Below are 20,202 nucleotides of genomic sequence, written 5' to 3' on the forward strand. Positions count from 1 at the left end.
AGAGTCACAGCTATCTGTGGGTGAGCTACTTGAGGTGTTAGGTTGTGTGTTGGAGGGAGGGAGACTGCCATTGTTTCTAGTGGGAGAAGGTACAAGGTGAGAGGTACAAGCAAATTTACATTTCAGGAAAGAGAATGGTCCCTCTGGGTAATGTGAAGACTGAAAGAAGCAAAACTGACCTGAGGGCCTGAGTCTATTTATCTCATTGCTGGTTTAGCAAATCCTGTGTGATGTGGTTAGATCTGGGAGCCAATATGCAGAGTTCCTGGATCCTGGTGATGTTGTGGCACAGACGGGCTTGCCTCTGGCACGCCCGCTGCACATGTCCGCTGTGCCTCAAAGCCAGGATTGTTTTTTGTATGATGGGAAGAGAACAACCAGACCACCGCCGATCTAAGATGGCGGCAGCTAATGTAAAGAGGAGAAGGACTCTGAGCTCCTTCTGCACAATCAGCAATTGGGAATGCTGTGACGGACCAGGAAGCAGGAGATAGCACCCTGAGGGTATGAGGCAAGAGCCGGTATGGTGTAAAAGTAAGTGATGATGAACAATCAAATAGGTAATTCAAACCTTGATTAAAATCAGGAGGATTTGAAAATCATAAAATAACTTTAAGTCTTAAACCTTGTTGGTGCGCTACGGCTGTTGCCCGATATGGTATGATCTCTTCTGTCCATCAGGAGGATGGATGTCTCTAACAAAATTCCAAGTAGTAACAAATAAAAAGAATAAGAAAAAGACAGTGAAGCAAGGAAATTAAGGTTCAGGTACACACCTAATACATGTATACATCTGCAGTACTTGGGTAGCACCTCTCCTTAGGAAAGGACTATATGGCATACTGCATAATACTGCAGTCAAGCTATCTACTTGCAGATCCATCATGATCATATTTTTATTTCCAGAAATATCACAGAGGAGGTTATAATAGTAAAGCTACACTTACCTTGAAGATATTTCAGAAGTTGCTTTTTTGTTCCAGTAAATTGGGAATTCACTATTTCCATTGTTATTATTTTTTACTGGTCTCTATGAAATCTATGTGCAACTTGAGTTCAATGGAGTAGCAAAATGTGTTCTATTTCATCTTTCAGATGTATTTGGCACAGTCCCCCACACTATCCTGGAATCCTGTCTTTCAAAGGCCAGGGTATGAGACCATGTCCTTAACTGGTCTTTATCCTATTATACAACCATATTTAGTCAACTACTCCTCCTTCATCTCAACTTATTTTTAAACTCATCCTTTGTGATGTTCTGAATGGCTTCACCCGCAGCCCAACACTTTTAAATATCTTTATGGCCCCACTTGCATCTTCAAGTCCACTCGTTTGATTTGGCTTTCTTCTCATATGCGGATGACACACTACTCATTTGGAGACTGAGTGGAGACATTCAGTCTCTCCAGTCCCAGTTCAAAGGCTTGATTATGTGCTACTGCATATTGGATGAACCACAGCTCTCTATGTCTTAACTAGCCCCAAACTGAAGTGTGTCCCCGGCACCTCCTCAAGCTGGTGGCCTTCTGAAATAGGTTCTGCACCTCCACCTGTTTTATTAGCTTATAATATGTTTATACATTCAGAATCATATTTGTACATGTGTTTCTACTTACTTCTTTCTCATAAAAACTCTTTAAAAGATTTGAACTTTTCTTCAAATAGATTTTTGCAAAACAGTTGTTTGATATATTATTTTATCGCTTCAGGATTACTATAATTCTGTTATTCTTCATTTACATAAATATCTCCTACATCGTCTTTGCTGGAATCTCCATCTTTTTCAAGCTTTACCTCCCAGAGTTTTGCTTTGGCTATTTTTTGTTGGCTGTAGAACTCTATACACTTTATCCCTACCAACCAGTGGTAAAGTGCCTGTGCTCCCTCTTTCAACATGATGAAATTTGCATGCCCCTAATTGACATATTTAACTTAACTATAGGTCCCCAGTATTGGTGTAAAAACGTACCCAGAGCTTGTTTTTAAATGTCACTACTCATTGTGTCACTTACTACAGTAACAGTGGAGACATGACAACAGGTTTTCCATCTGTAACCTGACTATTAAGGTGTAAATCGACCTGTTAAAAAAAAAATTCTTGACAGACCTAAACCTTCCATTTAAACATTAAGAACTCACCCCTAAGTAGGCATACTACCAGGAAGGCAGGATGCATGGCATTAAAAAAAATAATGTTAACTATGTCCTTACAGTGAAAAGGCTTAAAAAGCAACATTCATTGTACCAGGGCTGGCTTTTCCGTAAGAATACATTAAAATACAATATGACATTTAATATTGTTATCTCCAGCTTTTTGAAATATTTATTGCAAGCCCAATTCACTGGTGAAGTTGGATGTGTAATATACATTTAGGAAAGGGTAGGTTTTAGAAAGTTACCCTTTCCTTGCCCAAAGCCTTTGGAGGTCTAGGTGTATGAGCCCAACTGTCACCCAAGACCGATGAATGCTCCCTTGATGAGGTATGAACTTCCTCCCTGGACTGAGACTAAGGCTTTGGGTGTTGGAAGATGTTCTGCTCCTCTGGCATTATGAACATCTGGGCTGTGCCCAATAACATATTTAACTTCAAAGAGGCTTACTGTTGGACTTGGCCCTTTTTGCAGGGTCATCCCTAAACCTTTTGCCTTTCTCCTAGCCTTTTTTTTTACATGGTGTTGGTGGTTGTAGGACTCTGGGCACTTTAGCACTGCTGTCCAGTGTAAAGTGTGTGTGCTCTCTGTGATCAACATGGTAAGATTGGTCTACACCTGGTGAATTAAATGCTACTGGTGGGCTTGCAGCGCTGATTGTGCCACCCACCAAAGTAGCATTTCAAACCTATCCCAGGCCTCTGCCATTGCAGGACCTGTGTGCGCAGTGTTACTGTCGCTGTGACGTGGCACCTAAAGTATGTGCCATGTCAGTGAACCCCCTTTTTACTACATGTCAGTCACCCCTAAGGTAGGCCCTAGCTAGCCCTATGGGCAGGGTGCATTGTAGGTGAAAGGTAGTACATGTACCTTAAGTGTGTGATTTGTCCTGGTAGTGACAAACCGTCATTTTGGTTTCTCACTGCTATGGGGCTGCCCTCCCAGAGGAATACATTGGGGATTCAATGATGAGTGTTTCAGTGGTAATTCCTGATATGAGAGGAGCAGCGTGGTCAAGTTTGGTATGTTTGAAATAGTAATAATAAATGCTATGCAATGGTATGTGCAGATTTATTATAAATATTCTAGAAATGCCACTTTTAGAAGTTGGCATTTCTGTGTGCTATGTGTCTGACTGCCTGATGTGAATTGCATGTCTGGCTTTTGAGTGACAGGGGCTGGTGAGGTGTGTGTTGCTCTAGGAGGGGCAGTGTGAGTCAGCGCTAGGCTGAATGTGACATCTGCATTTGGAAGAGTGGAAGGAGAAGTTCCTGGTCCCTGAATAGGTCTGTTCCTAGCCTGTACAATTCTGGCTCCGCCCCCTGTGGTGTGTCTGATCACCAAGCCCCCACCTGACAACGGGGAAGAGGAGCCCTGTAAACAGAGTGCTCCAAAAAACCCCAGAACCAGTTGGGACTGGTTCCCCTCAAGCCCTGTGCTTTGCAGATGAAGGAGAAATGTAGTATAAATGTAGGGGCTGTGAACCCATGGAAGTGTGTTCCTGTGCTTTCTGGGGGCCTTGTTGTTGCTGAGCTCCAGGAGGAAATGCCACGAGGTACTGCCTCCCTGCTGGAGGGCCGTGTGTGCTGGCCTGCTGGGCCCAGCTGTGTCCCCCTGGAACTTTGTGAACCTAGCGCCTCGTGAGCGCTATCTATCTCTCCCAGGACGGGGAGAGTGCTGGGGCTTTGCAGCGCTGAGCTGCCCATCGTGGAAGAGGGAATCCCTTGCGTAGGGATTCCCCCATGCTGCTAATGAGGCGTGAGCCCACCCCGCATAGTTTCCTTGTTTACCGGGTGCCCACCCCTCATCTGTGCTTCTCCAGCGGAAGCCCACCCCGCATTGTGGCCTCTTTATGGCAACGGGTGCCCACCCCGCATTGTGTGCTTTGCGGGAGCCCACCCCGCTTCGCAGCTGATTTGAATAGCGGGTGCCCACCCCGCATTGTGGCTTACTTAGTGCTTGCCCACCCCACTGTGGTGTTTGCTGTTACGGCGGGAGTCCACCCCGCACTTTGCCCGCAAGGAGATCACCGCCGCAGCCCGAGAAGAAAGAGAGAGCTGCCGCCTCCCCAAGGGACCCGGAAGCCAGGCGGCCTTGCCTGGTTGTGGGCGGGGCAGAAGAGTAGGCAGCATGACGTAGGCAGCGTGATGCCAACAGGAGGGCGGGAGCCCACCCAGCCTCCGTGACTGGGAGAGAGAGAGGAAGGTGGGAGCCCTGCGTGTTGCCAAGGAAGTCTGCCGGAGGGTGGAAACCAGTGGAACCCCATAATCTCCCGGTGAGTGAGGACTTTGCTTTGCACACTGACGGTGCCTGGTTTCCTGAGCGGTCCCGCAGGAGAGCGGGCCGCTCCAACGTTGGGGGCAATTGTTTTTAAGAGTCCCGGAGTGGGGCTCAGATGGCACAATTAGTGCCAGGGCCCAGTTTTGCACTCAGCTGCACCGCAGGAGAACGTGTTTATGCTAATGAGGTTTGGGCCTAGTTGTTTATGCCTAATGCCATGCTGTGATATTTTAGGATGGTGTCTAATGCTAATGTGATAATGTTTAGGTCATTATGGTACCAGTAATTACTGGCTGTGTTTTATATTTACTACCTGTATTCTGATGGTTCTGACCAAGGCCTAATTGGCCTGGTCCTGTATATAGTCCCCTGTAAATTGTTGGCACAGTGTGTATTGTGTGATAAGTATTCTAATGAGTTTTGGATAATACAAAGGCTATTTTTTATATAACATTGTGTGGAGTTTCTTTTGTAGTGTGCCTAGTGTGTGGCTGTTGTGTGTGTGTGTTGCGCAAACGCTTTACACATTGCCTCTGGGATAAGCCTGACTGCTCGTGCCAAGCCACCAAGGGGGTGAGCAGGGGTTATCATCAGCGTGTAATTCCCTTGCCTAGACTAGAGTGGTGGTTTCTGCCTGGCTTAGGCGCATGCACTAGCCAACCAGAAATCCCATTTCTAACACTTACCCTGTCACACACAAATGTTAGCTTAAATTTGGGCAAGTCCTTCCCTGGCTCCCCAGCCAGAGGGAGAGGAGCTACTTCCAGAATGTTATGAGTGACCACAGAGGAGAGGGCTGCTAATTTTGCTGGCCACGCCACTGGGGTGGGCACACAAGCTCTGCACAAGGTGAGAGGAGTTTACTATCTTGGATTTGTTTGTAGTAGGGCACACAGGGAGTGCTTGAAACATGGGTAGGATTGTCACTAGGAACATTTACCCTATTGTTTAGGAAGGGGCCAGGAGTCACTCGCACCCACATGCTGATTGAAAGGCATAAATATGCACCCAGAGTACCCTCCTCAGAACGCTTTCTGGACCTGTGCAAGAATAGTAGAGGAATGGGCCGACTATATGTGACAGGAGAAGAGCACATCAGCCCCTTTTCCCTCTTGTACTGCAAGTGTCATAAGGTAGACCCCATATTCAAGCTACAGGACTCCTAAACTGAGAAAAATCCTAATTTTAAGGCTTTCGGTATTCACAGAAGGCATTTAGGAGTCCTAAAGTTAGGAGTCCTAAATTTAGGACTACTAAATTGAGAAAAATCCTAATTTTAAGACTTTCGGTATTCACAGAAGGCATTTAGGAGTCCTAAAGTTAGGAGTCCTAACTATACTACTACTAAACTGAGAAAAATCCTAATTTTAAGACTTTCGGTATTCACAGAAGGCATTTAGGAGTCCTAAAGTTAGGACTCCTAACTTCTGTGAATACCGAAATTAGTAAGTGCCTTCTGTGAATACCAAAATGAGTAAGTGCCATCTGTGAATACCAAAATGGTAGTAAGTTTAGGATTTTGTCTTAAGTTAGTTCTGTGAATCGGGCCCATTGCCTTTAAGTTAAGACTGTCTGCTCTTTTCAATAGATACCAAAGGTTGAGTCCAGGTTAATTCAGTGACTTCAAGGGTTCACCCCAAGAAGGACAGTGATTTTTATTTCAAGTGGGTATTCACCCCCTCACAACTACAGTCTTCAAATCATCCATGTTGATGTACACCTTGCTCTTGTCTTAAAAAACATTCGCTATTCCCATTTACATACAGTTTTTCCACTGGATACCAACTGAGAAATAGCATCTGTTTTAGTGACTCTGCACTTCATTAGCTTGGACCTGTGAAAATGCAAAAGTTGCAACATTCATCCTACCTGACTCTTGTGTTCAGCATTGACCAACCTCCTAAGCTTTCTGGATATCAAACATGCAAGATTAGAGTGCCAATCTGTTAGACCTGACATCCTTGGCGTGGGTTTTTCCCCTATCTTTTGCCTCTGCTACCTGGATTTTTGATGCTGTGATGGATTTCGTCTTGCTGGTTTAGATGCTTTGGACACTCTGCCACTGCTAATCAGTGCCAGAGTATAAGTGCTCCCTGTGTAAAATATCGTATTGATTGGATATACCTGATTGGCATATCTGTATCACCATGAAGTCCCTAGTAAAGTGCACTGTGTGTGCCAGGGCTGGTGATGACCGATGCTACTAGTGGGTCTGCAGCGCTGATTGCGCCACCCACCTGTGTAGCTCTAAAACCGTGTCTCAGGCCTGCCGCCGCAGGCCTGCCTGCAGTCCCCGGACTGCCATGTCCTCCTGGCCAGTGTCCACACTGACCGGGCCTAACCCTTCCCTTTTTATACACGTCAGTCATCCCTATGGAAGGCCCAAGGTACCCCACTGGGCAGGGTGCAGTGTATGTAGAAGGTAGAGCATGTACTAGTGCAGGTAACATGTTCTGGTAGTGAACAACGGCCATTTTGTGTGTTCACTGCTGCAAGGTTATCTTGTTCCATAGGCTAACATGGGGGAGGCTGGTGCCAATGGCTATCCGCCTATCTTCTCATAGGAACAAGATAAGACATGAGTGTTTGATATCCCTGAGCTCAGCATTTAATAACACATCTTTTAGGAGAGGTTGTTTTTAAATCCTGAGTTGGAGAATAGTACTTTTTAGAGAGTAGCTGTTCTCTTGTCTGACCCTTCTGTGTGCCTGGGCGTGCTTGTGGATTGACTGTCTGGCTTGAGAGTGACAGGGGCTGGGGATCCCCCGGGAGGTTGGCTGAGTCAGCCCTCTGCTGAATAGCGACATTTGCAAGAAGAGTGGAGGGAGGAGATAGCACCTGGTATTGAATAGGGCTGTGCCTGCCTGCCACTCTGCTGGCTCCACCTCCTGCTGGGCGGCTGACGACTCTGCCCCTCACTCTGAAAAGAATGTAGAGGCCAGGAAAACAAAGTGCTCCAGCAACACCCAGAACTGGATCAGACCGGGCTCAGGACCCACTTGCACAAAGACTTCAAAGCCTTTTAGGGGTATAAGTACACGACCCCTGACAACAGATTTTCAGATTCGACCATCGAGAGGAACCTCTGCTGAAAGACGGACCACTGAAGAACTAAAGGAAGATTGCCGTGCTGTGTGCTCTAAAGGCTGACCTGTTCCGCTGTACAACTGAAGCTGAGGAGGAGAAGGGGTCTTGCTGTGTGCTGACCCTACCCACTTGACCAAACAAGACTTTGCTGTGTGCTGTGTCTTCAACTGAATCTCCAAGGGCCTGAGAAGAGCTGGCCTCCTGTTTCGCAACCCAGGGATAGAAAGGTTGCCAAGAACTCAAGACTCTGCTGTGTCCCCCCTGCGCTGCTGTGTGCCGCAGGGACCGTGGACTGTTCTACCAAGCTTCTCAACATCTGCCTGTGAAGTGGGCTGGCTGCTCTCTGTCTTGCTGGAGAGTGCCGCACTGACCCCGGTTGCCGCATCAAGAAGATCGACGTGCTCATCGGCACGTGCCTTGCCGCGACCCGGAGGCCTGAAGCAGATCGAGAGTCGTACTTCCCTGCTCCACGAAGCCGCGCTGTGAGTGGCTGACTCCGGTGACGTCGACATCGTCACTGGGGGCTCGTCGAGGGAGCTGTGGAAACCTTGCACCGAACAGCCCGAGGAGCGCTTTTACAACGAGTGCAGCGACACCGCCGGAGCAACGTAGCTGCCGAAACATCAAGAGCCTACAAACTGATTCATTCTCAGTGAGTATCGAATCACACAAGAGACTAGAGACTATCGTCTTACGATCCCGACCAACCAAGAAAGCGAATATTGTGTAAACCTGTGATGCTTGATTTCAACTGCGGAAACTATATAAAGATATATTATTTTTGATATAACTCACCTGTGTGGTCTAAGTTTGTGGTGTGCGGAGGGGGGGATCATTGTGGTGTCTACGTGCAAATACCTTACACATTGCCTTGGGGATAAGCCTGTCTGCTCGAGCCAAGCTACCTAGAGGGTGAGCAGGGGTTATCTACCGTGTGTGTCCTTGTACCCTGACTAGAAGCAAGGGTCCCTATTTGGTCTAAGGTGAATACCTCTGCCAACTAGAGACCCCCAGATCTAACACAATCTTTTTGCTATCTCACTGCCAAAACCTTAAGCCTACTCTCCCCTCTTCGTACCATCTATCTCTCCCTATTTTCTGTACACAATGTAAAACGTATCTTTTCACACAATAGGTCCCTTCTCGTTTATTTAACTGTCTAAAGAAATCTGTAGAAAACTATCAGTGAACAGAATGAAGAGTATGCTGCCTATAATTACGTAAATAGGTTCTCTATTTGGCAGGTCAAAAACCCTAAGGGCCAAATTCACATTGATGAAAAGATGTGTATAGTTACAAATCTGTATTAATTCATTTCAGAGTGGAGATTTACACATAGATGTAGACTTACATCGCTCCACCCCTCATACAAGGGAATGGTGACTCCTACAACAGATTTTTATGAGTAAAAACTTTCCCATTGGGAACTTTCCCATGGGGATAACATTCCCATTGGGATATAACATCACCAATGACATCTCAAATTACATTACTGATGGCATCTCCGATGACATTATCTAGGGATTCTGAGTGTTTTTTTTAAACGTTTCTGATTGTTAAACATATATATTAAGTTACCACAAAAGTTACATTTATTTACTTTGTGTACTACTAATGAGTGATACTATTTCTAACATGTATTATGTGAGTGGCTGTGAGTCTATGTGTATCTGTGTGTGAGTGGGTGTGTGAATGGTTGTGTGAGTAGCTGAATGGGTGAATAAGGGGGGTGTGAGTAGCTGGATGGGCGAGTGAGTGGCTAAATGTGTGGGTGAGTGGATGTGTGAGTGGCTGTATGGGTGTCTGAATGGCTGTGTGAGTGACTGGGTGTGTAAGTGGCTATATGGGTGAGTTAGTGCCTGTTTGAGTTGGTGTTTAGTTAACTGAGCATGCATGTATGAGTGGCTGTATTGGATACTGACTCTATGAGTGGTTGTATGGGTGAATGTGTAGACATGTGAGTGCTTGTGTGGATGTGTGAACGGCTATGTAGGTGGTTGTGTGGGTGTGTGAGAGGCTCTATTGAGAGGCTGTATGGGAGAGTGACTGGGTATATCAGTGGCTGCATGAGTGAATAAGTGGGAGTGGGGGTAGCTGTGTAGGTGAGTAAGTGGCAGTGTGAATGAGTGTATAGGTGAGTGGGTGGCTATGCCAGTAGGCATATGGGTAAGTGAGTGGCTGTGTGAGTGGCTATGTCTGTGAGCAAGTGGGTATGTGAGTGGCTCTGTGGATGAGTAAGTGGATGTGTGAGTGGTTGTATGGGTAGGTCAGTGGATGTGTGAGAGGTTGTGTGGGGGTGTGGGTGGTTCTGTGGATAATGTCATCAGTGATGTCATTTGAGATGTCACCAGTGATGTCATCAGTAATGTCAATAACAATATCATGAGTAATGCAATATGTGAGGTTATAAGCAGTGCACTGTAAGTGCATAAGTTAAATTTCACTGGATTTGTGCGAGTGAAATTTGAGCCTAACTATAACATCCCAGTAACCTTTTTTTTCAGTGAATATGCAACCCCCCTCCCCATCCTGACTTCGGTAACCGAGACCCCATCCCCCAAGGCCCGGCCATGTTTACCTGGGTGCACTGGAGCCAACCCTGGGTACCCAGTGTGCATCTTGGGAACCGGAGGGTAGCCTCAAGGTCCCGACAGTCCCACCCAGCTCCCCGCCTCCTGCGAGAGCAGGCATTGCTATTGCACACAGGGAGCTGCTGGAAATGCAGCTCCCTGTGTGCAAGAACAATAGTTTCATCTCTTTCCCTGTCAGCATGTCTGTGGTCAGGAAGAGTTTGAAAACTCTGCTTCCAACAAGCAGGAGCACTTTGATGGCTCCCACTTGCTAGAAGTGGAGTTTTTGCTTCTGTTTGGTGGGAGCTGTCAGCTCTTGCCAAGCAAAAGCAAACAGCTATGTCCCGGGGGTGGCCAACCCTAGACATAGCAGGAGTCGGCCCTGGGGGGTGGCGGTCCTCAAGACCAAATAAATCACCAGGACGGGGGCTGTGTGGCCCCCCTCTTTTGATGTGCAAGGGCCAACCCTGGTAGATGGTCCCAAAGACTGTATATAGCCCAGGAGGGGGGTGCATGGCCCACCTCTTCCTTTAAAAATAATAACTGCCCCAGGGAGGAGGTGGTCCCCAGGGAGCAATTTTGTTTATAGCCCCGGGGAGATGGTGGTCCCTGGGGGGCTCCACAAGGCCCCCCATTTTTTTAACATGATCACCAGGGAGGTGGTGGTCCCCAGGGCATGAACAAGCCCTTGGAGGGGAGCCAATGATAATAATTATCCATAATTGAAAAGCGCCAACATGTCACCCCTTAAGGTTTCAAGGTGCTGGGGGGCATAGGGGAGATTAAGTGAGTCACATGATGCTGAGCTGAGCTACCGCCAGGGATTGAACTGTGAGCCGGAGCTCCGGAGTCAGCTTCTCTGGCCGCTGCGCCATGCCTCTCCCACTTGTTCACTATCAACACAATAAAAAAAGAAACCACGATGCACAATTTTGCCATCAATTATGTCATTTCAGAGATCATCAATGATGTTATTTGTGATGTCCTACAACATATCATGAGAGATGCAGTGAACTGGTGAATTTCAGTATTATTTTAGTTTAAAACTTTTTATTTTAAGAGACATTTTCATCTAACTATAATGTTACTTTAACATTTGTTCTTCAGTGTATTTGTAAGGTTTTAATGTAGAGTAAGATATTATTGCCAGACCTATAAATGAGGTTGGTCTAACCCTTGATTTTGTCTTTGAATTTCTATGGTTTATGTAATGTAAAGTAATAAATTATAACCATACATTACTATACCAACCAAGTGTATGGACTTTGTGGCTGAGCAATGCCCAAAGCCTCGGTCTCTCCTTTTCTTCATGATGCCATGAATCCACTGTACCCCTGTAACTTTTTATGGGGTCATATCTGGCCATCTTGGTGATTCCACAAATTTTACTTTGATCCCAGGGACCCCCAAAAGGCCCAAATTGGCAGGGTACCCCTTCCCTGCCCCTTATACATTTTGTTTTCCTAGTACACAGGACTGAGTCTGAAAACAGTGGCTGTGACTTTTCTTCAGGTTGGGCAAGCTAATCAGATCACGTAGTTTGAGTTTGCAGATCGATAAATCTTAACAGGTTCTTCGCAAAGGTTCTAAAAATCCTCTGTGAATGTACAGTGGTGTCAAATATACAATCATTTTGAACCTTAATTTTTCAAGAACTACTGAAAGGATTACAACGAATCACGCATGCTTTCAAAGTAAAGATCTATTCTTCTGCTAATTTGGTACAATTCAGTTCAGCCATTTGGGCTGCAGCAGTGTTAAAAAATATCTATGAAAAGTGCATAGTGAAATTGTGTTTTGGGGCTCCCAAAACTTTCCAGGCAGGGAACTGAGGTGAATGTATTGTTTTTTAGGAAAGTTTTTTAAGATTTATCAAATGCCACCCAAATTTTATAATTTCACACAAAAAAATGCTTTTCCTATGGTAACTAGAGGCCTGATTACGAGTAGGGTGGTCCCAAGAGTGCTGCCTCCGTGGTGCTCCGACAGCCCGACTACAAGGTTGGCACTTCAACCACCACCAGCCCGACGCAAGACGGCCACAACTGCCAGGATCCTGGATCCCAACGGGGGCAGCAGTGGGAAAAGCGGCAGTCTTTGGCGGTAGTGCTGATTCCGACACCGCCATGCAGATAACGACCTGCCTTACCGCCAACCTTTTTATAGCAGGGACCCAACCATGAAAAAAGTCAGCAAAAGGGGCCCCAAACAGGACACAGGGCATTGTAGCCCATTGGGAGGTGTGCATCGGGGCACATGTTGTACCCCCCCTCTTCTCGCACTGTCGTGCATGCACTGTATGCCATGCATGACATGGTGCATGGTACACAGTGCACCGATGTGCAAGTGGCTATGCCACAGCCATGGCATGTGCTGCAGGCTTTCTATGAGGCAAAGCATGCCGCTGCCATGGTTATGCTGCCGCAACACTACCAGCCCAGCTGTCAACTCATAATGTTGTGGTAGGGATGCCAGCTGCTTGGCGACGTACTCCCGACTGCCTCAATAGCAGTCCGGCAGTCTTACTTCCAAAGTCATAATCGGGCCTTAGGTCCAAAGTATAACTACACAGTGGTAAATTAAGTTAACAATATTGTCTACGGGGTATTAGGTTAATTCCCTGCCTTTTTTGTTTTCCATGAAACTCTGTTGCAGCAGTATCAGTCGTTGGCCATATGTTGTGTTTGATTTATTCCAAGGCTGGAGTACATTTAACTCTGTTTTGGCACGTTTCTGGATCTAGTAACTTTAGAAGTGTGTTTTTGCATTGCAACAGTCTTATTCTTTTGTTGGGGGTGTGTGTTGTATTAACTTTTCCCTCCCAAAATGTTCCTTAAATTTCCACAACCCCCACCTATTTTTGAGCAATTATTATCTGCTTTCCAAACACTCCCTCCAATCCTCCCCACATCTGCTGCTACAAAGTAATGTACTTACATGTGTGGATTATGTGGGTGGAAATCTCTGCTACCATGGGAGAGATTTCTGCACAGAGAAGATAGGGGTGGCCGTGGCCTATAACAGTATGTGAACAGTTCTACTACACTGCTACTTATGGACTATAAACTGCAGTTTATGAATTGAGCCCATAGATGTTAATTCAAATGATAGCACTCTTATACTATAGCGTTATAGCCCGCCGTAGCGGGCTATACTGGCTATTAAAGGCCCGCTGCAGCGTTAAAGGCCCGAGCCGAAGGCGAGGGACTTTAACAAAAGCAGCGGGACTTAAATAGCGGTATAGCCCTGCTACGAAGGGCCATAAGGCTATTAGAACATTCTGTCACTAGAGGGCAGAATGTTCTAACAAATTAAACAAAGGCTTCTCGAAGCTCGAGGAGATTTAAATCCCCTCGAGCTTCGCGAGGCTTTTGTAAAACATTGGAATGTTGCTCTGCGGGCCTTTACCGGCCCGTAGAAGCACGGAGCACTCCATTGTCTACAATGGAGTGCTCCACATTCCAACGTTCTAATATATAATATACACTTTTTATATACTGTATTAGCTATTTCATGTCAGAAATAAATGACTGCAGTCTTTTTAAGTCTATGAATTTCAGCAGATATATGCAAATGTTAAATGTATGTTTTTATGATTAACTCACAATTGAAATATTTTATTATTGCAGCATATGAATTATGGTTCAAGCAGATATTGTGGGAATTAGACTCTGTCCGGGAGATATTTCAAAATGGACATGTGAGTACAGTGCAAGCACACGTGCATGTTGTAGTCTTTATTGGTTTGTGACCACTGGATCACACCTTAAACCTGTTTATGCTAAAACTTTGACTTACTTTTATTCATTTTGGTTGTGGCAGGCATAGGTCTGTTCTCATTCATTATTAGCTCTCTTTCACCATCTCAAATTTCATTATTGCTTTTCGCACAGTGTTTTTGAAGGGGGCGTGGGTTGTTGTAGCAAAGCTGCCAGTGAGCCCCTCTTCGCCCCAGCCTAATGCTAATTGAACGATTTTTAGAATACCTACACCCCTGCTATCGACAACTTTGGGAGGAGTGGGGCGCGGGGAGGGAATCGCATTCCTGATAACGGGCACCATATATGAATAAGTAGCGTAGTCTTTAGGAACTCTGTTTTAAACCTCACTCCAGTTTTAGTTGATCAGTTCTATAAAGTGGATGAACACAGCGAATGCCAAACATAGAGGCTAATGTTATTTATTTATCTGATGGCATGAGACAGGCGCAAGAGTGACTCTAATTTCACTTATACTTCGAGGCCTCACATATTTCATGCCTCGCCAAACTTCGATCAATTCCAGAAACACATTGAAGCGTTGCCCACTAGGAATGCTTTCAGCCAGGAGCCCTCTTTGCCCGACTGACCAGCGATGCCCAGATTTTTTTCCCGCTTCAGAAGAACTGTAAATATCGTTTATATGCCAGGAGAAGTGTCTCATTAATGACCTTAAAAATTGAGCACGAGGCCCTTGACCTATTCAACCCTCTTGTATTCTCATACCATGCTCAGCTGATGATGGGAACCTGAAAGTGTGAGGATAAGGCCTTGTTGCAGGTCTCTGTGCCATTACAACATGGCTGACAAGGCATGCTCTATGAAAGCCAGTTAGTTAATGTGTGAAATAAAGAAATGCAGGGGCCCAAAGTTTGTCTTTCAAGACCATTGGGAGAACTTCTGAATGCCAGTGTTGCAAACTACGAAGGCTGTCTTGTCTTGATTCCACCTCATCATAGCTCTTTCTTCACTCTGTACTACTTTCTCTCTTGTGTGTTCTTTTTCAAGCCGGCTTTCTCCCTGTGTCTCTGTTTCCCCACCCTTCTCTTCCGCCATTCAATCTTTTTCACCTTTCACTCTCCTGCTCTGAGTCAAAGTTAGTCTGATGTTGAACAATAAGTCCAGTTCTTCAAAAACGAGGGCTTGTTACCACCACCTGCAACAACTGGTACAAATTAAGCAGTGCAGTAAGGGCAGCACCCAGAGCTTAATTTCAGCTGGTGTTTTCTGGTGCTCGGTACCAGCACTTAATTCTCAACACCTGTATTCCGGTACCTATGAAAGTCTGGCACCTGGTGGGGCTATCTGTCTAATTTTGAGTTAAGCACTGCAACAGATGGTTAATAATTTAATATACATTATATATGACTTATATCTACTGCTCACACCATTTGTATAGCTTTGAGTGACTTGAAATAGTCTGAATTGTCACACTTCTAGGTGAGTGAAGTGTAGTAGTTGTGTTGGTACTGCTATTAGCAGTGCTGCCAGGGAGGAACAATGCATGTGCAAGCTGCAATGGCCTCCCAAAAAGGTCCTGGCACTTATGTTTTTACAAATTAAGCACTGGTTCACTGTGGCTGGACGTCAACAACACACCCCAGCTGGATGCCTATATGTGACATTTCCATGGTTTATGGCCTGGATCATGGATGTTTATGTGTGACATTTCCACGGTTTTTGGCCTAGCCTTGGCCTGGATGGTTATGTGTGACATTGCCATGGATTATGGCATGCTTTCTGGCCTGGGTGCTTATGTGTTACATTTCCATGCTTTTCGGGCTGAGGGCTTAAGTGTGACATTTCCACGGTTTATGGCTTGGGTGCTTGCTTATGTGTGACATTTCCATGGTTTTTGGCATGGGTGCTTATGTGTAACATTTCCATGCGTTCTGGACTGAGGACATGTGTGACATTTTCACGGTTTATGGCTTGGTTGCTAGTTGAGGGTGTGGGTGGAGCCAATAGAGGAAGTGGGTGGAGCTAGTGAAGGAAGTGGGTCGAGCCGGGAAACATGGGTGTGGCCTCCGACAAACATTTGAGCACCTGGACTTCATATTTTACAAATTAAGCACTGGGTGATCTGTGTTTCTTGCGGAGCTTAAAGTCTACCTGTGTATGCAGTCTGAGTGAGGAAGGGTCAGTGCTGTTTCCCATCATTTGCCCTGTTAGTGAAGGATTGTATGATCTTCTTCCATGATCGGGTAGTGTCTGTTGTGCCTTGTCCCTTTTGCATTTCGACACTGAGGACAATACCCTCATCTCTGCATGTTATTTAATCATTTGCACACATTGGATAATCAGTGGGACATTAACTGAGCTCCATGCCATTGCTACTCCTTCCTTGTCTAATCCTAAAGCAGGGTCAAGCAAACTGTTACCAGGATTTTCGTGCCATGATTCAGGTCATAATAGCGCTGTCCTGTTCAGTGTCTACTCTTTTGAATTGTTAACACTTAATCCCAGAAAGTTGCTGTCATCGGCCATGAAGATACCATATGATGCAAGCCTGCCTCCACACATCTGCATCTGGCTGGAAGACCTCGCCCTCCCTCTGCCATAATCAGATAGAAACCTCTCATCCTGCTTGTTGTGAAGTAAATAACCCAAACCTCAGCTCTACCTCTCAATGAACCGGATTTGTAAAGCGCAACATATCACCGGTGAGGGTCTCAAGGCGCTGGAGATGCTAACTGCCTTGTAGTGATCTATTCATTCGAATAGTCAGATTTTGAGTCCCTTCCTGCATTCCTGAATTGCCAGAGTGATAGTGCAGTCCTGAAGTGTAGGGGAAGGTTGTTCCAAGCTTTAGCCACCAAGTGTGAGAAGGAAGGTACTCCGCTGCTACTTCGGTGGATCAGGGGGGTGACTGCAAGGAAGAGGGAGGTGGATCGTAGGTTTCCAGTTGGTTGGTGGGAGGTCATGTGTTTGTTGTTGTATGATGGTCCTTCATTGTGCAGGGCTTTTGAACTGGCATCTCTTCTGGATGGGAAGCCAGTGTTGTTTCTTGAGGTGCCCTTTGGCACTCTGTCTGCCTTTTCTCCAAGTAAATGCATCACTCTGCCACTGTGATCTGTCCGTTCACAGCATCTTTGAGTGAGATGGAGAGAGCAGTACCTGTACATAGTTGATATTGCACTGCTTATGAATTGGATGATGCTCAGGCATCTCTTGGTAAACTCTGTCATAACAAAGATAACGTCCTTCTTGGCATCCATGGTGCCAGGCAATACACCTGAAACTATTTAATTACCACTTCATACCCTACTCCATCCCCATGCACTAGAAACTGTGCAAGTTCTTAAATTCCAGCACATTGATACATTTCAATTACAAAGGACTGAAAAAAATGAAAACTATAAATACCAAGGGAACGAGAAGAACAGAATCGGTCTGTCACGCATTCTCAAGGAAATGGTAGCTCCCATCCTTGCCACCCCATCATTTTTTGGATGACAACAGTGATCCCTCTAACACCTAACTTCTTGAAAATCAAGCCAAACCTGCACTTGGCTATGCGATGCAATATTTAAGGGACAAAATAGAATAAAATGGCTTAATCGACAAACGAACCCTTTATATTTTTGGAAGACCTCCTATTCAGAAAAGAATGGTCACAGATAGAATGGAAATGCATCTATGACTGGTTAATCCTAATCATAAATACAGCCGGAAGTTTCTCAGATGTTCCCCTTTGTAAATATTGGAGATTAGAAAATAAGCAGAAGACTGCAGTTCATTTGTCTGTCTAGAAGAAAAAGTTAGAAAAGATTATTAAAAAGAAGAATGGGAACAAAGAATTTCTCACATAATCTAAGATAACTAAATTACAGAAAGGCATTAAGAAGTTCCGACTTGAGAACGTTTACCCATACACTTCCGAGAATTACCAGTTCCACCAACCACTCCCAGAAACTAATGAATATGGAGAAGAAAACACAATGATCACAAAAATGGACCTCGAGATTGATTGAGTGGAGGGACAAACACATGGGCCTGTCATGGGGCTTTTATCACTCAACAGGTCCTGGATTCTTCTGACCCTCTCCACTTTGCCCACTTAATTTTGGGGGCTTCCCACACAGACAACAGTACCGTCATTTGTATCAACCTGATAGGGAAGAGGCAGGGCCAGAGCAAGAGGAAGGCAAAGAACAACAGAAACCCCACATGTAAAATAAACGTAGGAACCACTTATGATGATCAGGATGAAGGGTAAAGAAGCATCCCCCAGCACCAGCAAAACAACTTAGATGTGAATTTGTCGGAGTGACCCTTGTCATACATTGAAAGGAGCATTCTTAACATGGAGCACAGTTTCTCCCAACACCCAGAATAATTTTATTTAATCCTCATTGTGATTTGGCTGTTTGTTCCAGGAAAATCCAATTAAAAGCATTTTTACCAGGAAATTAAATAGGAGACCGCCATCAGTGATCTACCCAATCTCTCTTATTTTATTCCCCTCAATGCTTTGACCTCAGCTGAGATTCAAGCATTAGAACATGCTACAAGAACTCATTAACTTGAAACGAAAAGATATCATCCATTATATCTAACAGGAAGCCCAACATGTCTTAAATGTTCTATCGAACAATAAAACAATAAGCCACGCCTGCAGATAAGTGGGGAGCTATTGTTTTTATGATCACAGAAAGCTACAGGAAATAATGCCTTAGGTGTGGACATGTACATGCTCCTTTTGAACAAGTAGGTAGATGAGAGAAGCATCTGATTGCTTTAACGGTCAGTCACTCGAAACAGAGAGAAGGGGGTATACTGGGGCCCCGCACCCCAGGTGGTTCTTACCGGCTACAATTGGGGTAAGCAATCTTCTTTGACTAAAGTCTAATAACTGTTATTTTGCATATGATACATACACTCAAGAGTGAGGGGGACACCAGCACATTTTACTGTGACTAGTTTACTGTGCTCACTCACATGATGCATGAATTACTTTATAAGCACCATCAATGATAGTTGTAATGGTAATTTGTGTAGCTTTGAATGTTTAAACCATGAGTTATACATGTTATCTCCAATATTTGTTTATGGTATCTTTTCATTTTAGGCCACCACAAATGATCAATTTGCAAATTCTGAATGGCGACTACTTGTATTTTGTCACTCACTCAAGGTAGAATGGGGTACTTTAGGTCCTGAAGAATTTCCACAGGCCCCTTCAGGGCTAAAAGGGGAGACCAACTTATAGACTGACAGATAACTTCAATCTTAGGAGTCCACTTGTTCCTTTTAAATCTTGTCATGGATTTATTCTAAGATCAATTAATTATTTGCTTCTGATTATCCATAGTCAATTTTAATTTTGATCCCAATCTACTACTCTCTTACTCTGACGACTGGAAAGGGGCAGTCTCCTGGGATCCATTTGGAAAACATGATGAAAAAAAGATTTCTATCGAAGTGCTCCTTAAGGAGCCCATTCAATATTGCACCTTCTACCCACCATGGAGCATGACCCGTTGATGAAGCATGCCACCTTGTTGGGTGAGGGTCTGTGTATGCTGAAAAGGGTACTGCTTCTGGCCTAATGGGTCAAAAGTGACTAGTACTTCACTTTTGAACCTTTTCATCTACTTCCTTCCAGAACACACACAATTTTGCTTACAAATGAAAAAATTACAATAATACATTTCCTGACCACACACTCAACTTTGTCAAGAAAGTCAAATTTTATGACACCATTTTTTTATACATTCTTGGTCTTTAATTTTCTTCCTCCTTTGCCCAGCCAGCCAACGTGTGTTTCGTCGTTTGCGACTTCATCAGGGCTGTATTCCTAGAATGTCTCTTGTTTATATCTCCAAGCCGGTTCTACTTCCGTCCCGGCAAACACTGCAAGGATATTTCCCCTTGTAAGCATCAATATTCTGTGTAACCCTACAAATCTTTTTTCTCAACTTGTATAGCACTTCTTTTACGTGTGTCCTATATATTAAAACTGGTCCCAATTGTATCACAAATCCATATTTATGTGGCCCGAGTATCTGCCATCTATGAAGAGGATGCCACCGATCGTCCCGTTTCGTTTGTATCTCCCGCTGAGGACGGCACAAGGCCGGCTTTAGCGCTGGTGGCGCCCAGCGCGACAATCACTTTTGGCACCCCCACATCCCTTGACCTCCTCCTCAGATTCGCTCACTACCACCTGCAAAAATGCCCCTCATCTCTCATATCATAAGATATTTCTAAACACAGCACCCTCCTGAGGTCACAGTGCCCCCCTGTGCCCCCCTCCACAGGTCAGTGCCCTGTGCGGCCGCACCTGTCACACTGCCCTAAAGCCGGCCCTGGGACGGCAGGACCTTCAATACAATCACAGCCTCATAGTTGAT

The 20,202-nt window shown here is 45.1% G+C and overlaps 1 protein-coding gene across 1 annotated transcript in view; it reads left to right on the forward strand.

The window, feature by feature from the left end:
* Positions 1–20,202, forward strand: part of TDO2 (tryptophan 2,3-dioxygenase) — a 161,558-nt gene that overhangs the window by 21,901 nt on the left and 119,455 nt on the right. Inside the window, exon 4 of the mRNA XM_085641715.1 lies at positions 13,718–13,788. Coding sequence (XP_085497841.1) covers positions 13,718–13,788 — 71 coding nt within the window. The remainder of the gene's footprint in view (positions 1–13,717; positions 13,789–20,202) is intronic.

This window comes from Triturus cristatus, chromosome 2_2 (assembly GCF_964204655.1).
Source record: "Triturus cristatus chromosome 2_2, aTriCri1.1, whole genome shotgun sequence".
Lineage (NCBI taxonomy): Eukaryota > Metazoa > Chordata > Amphibia > Caudata > Salamandridae > Triturus > Triturus cristatus.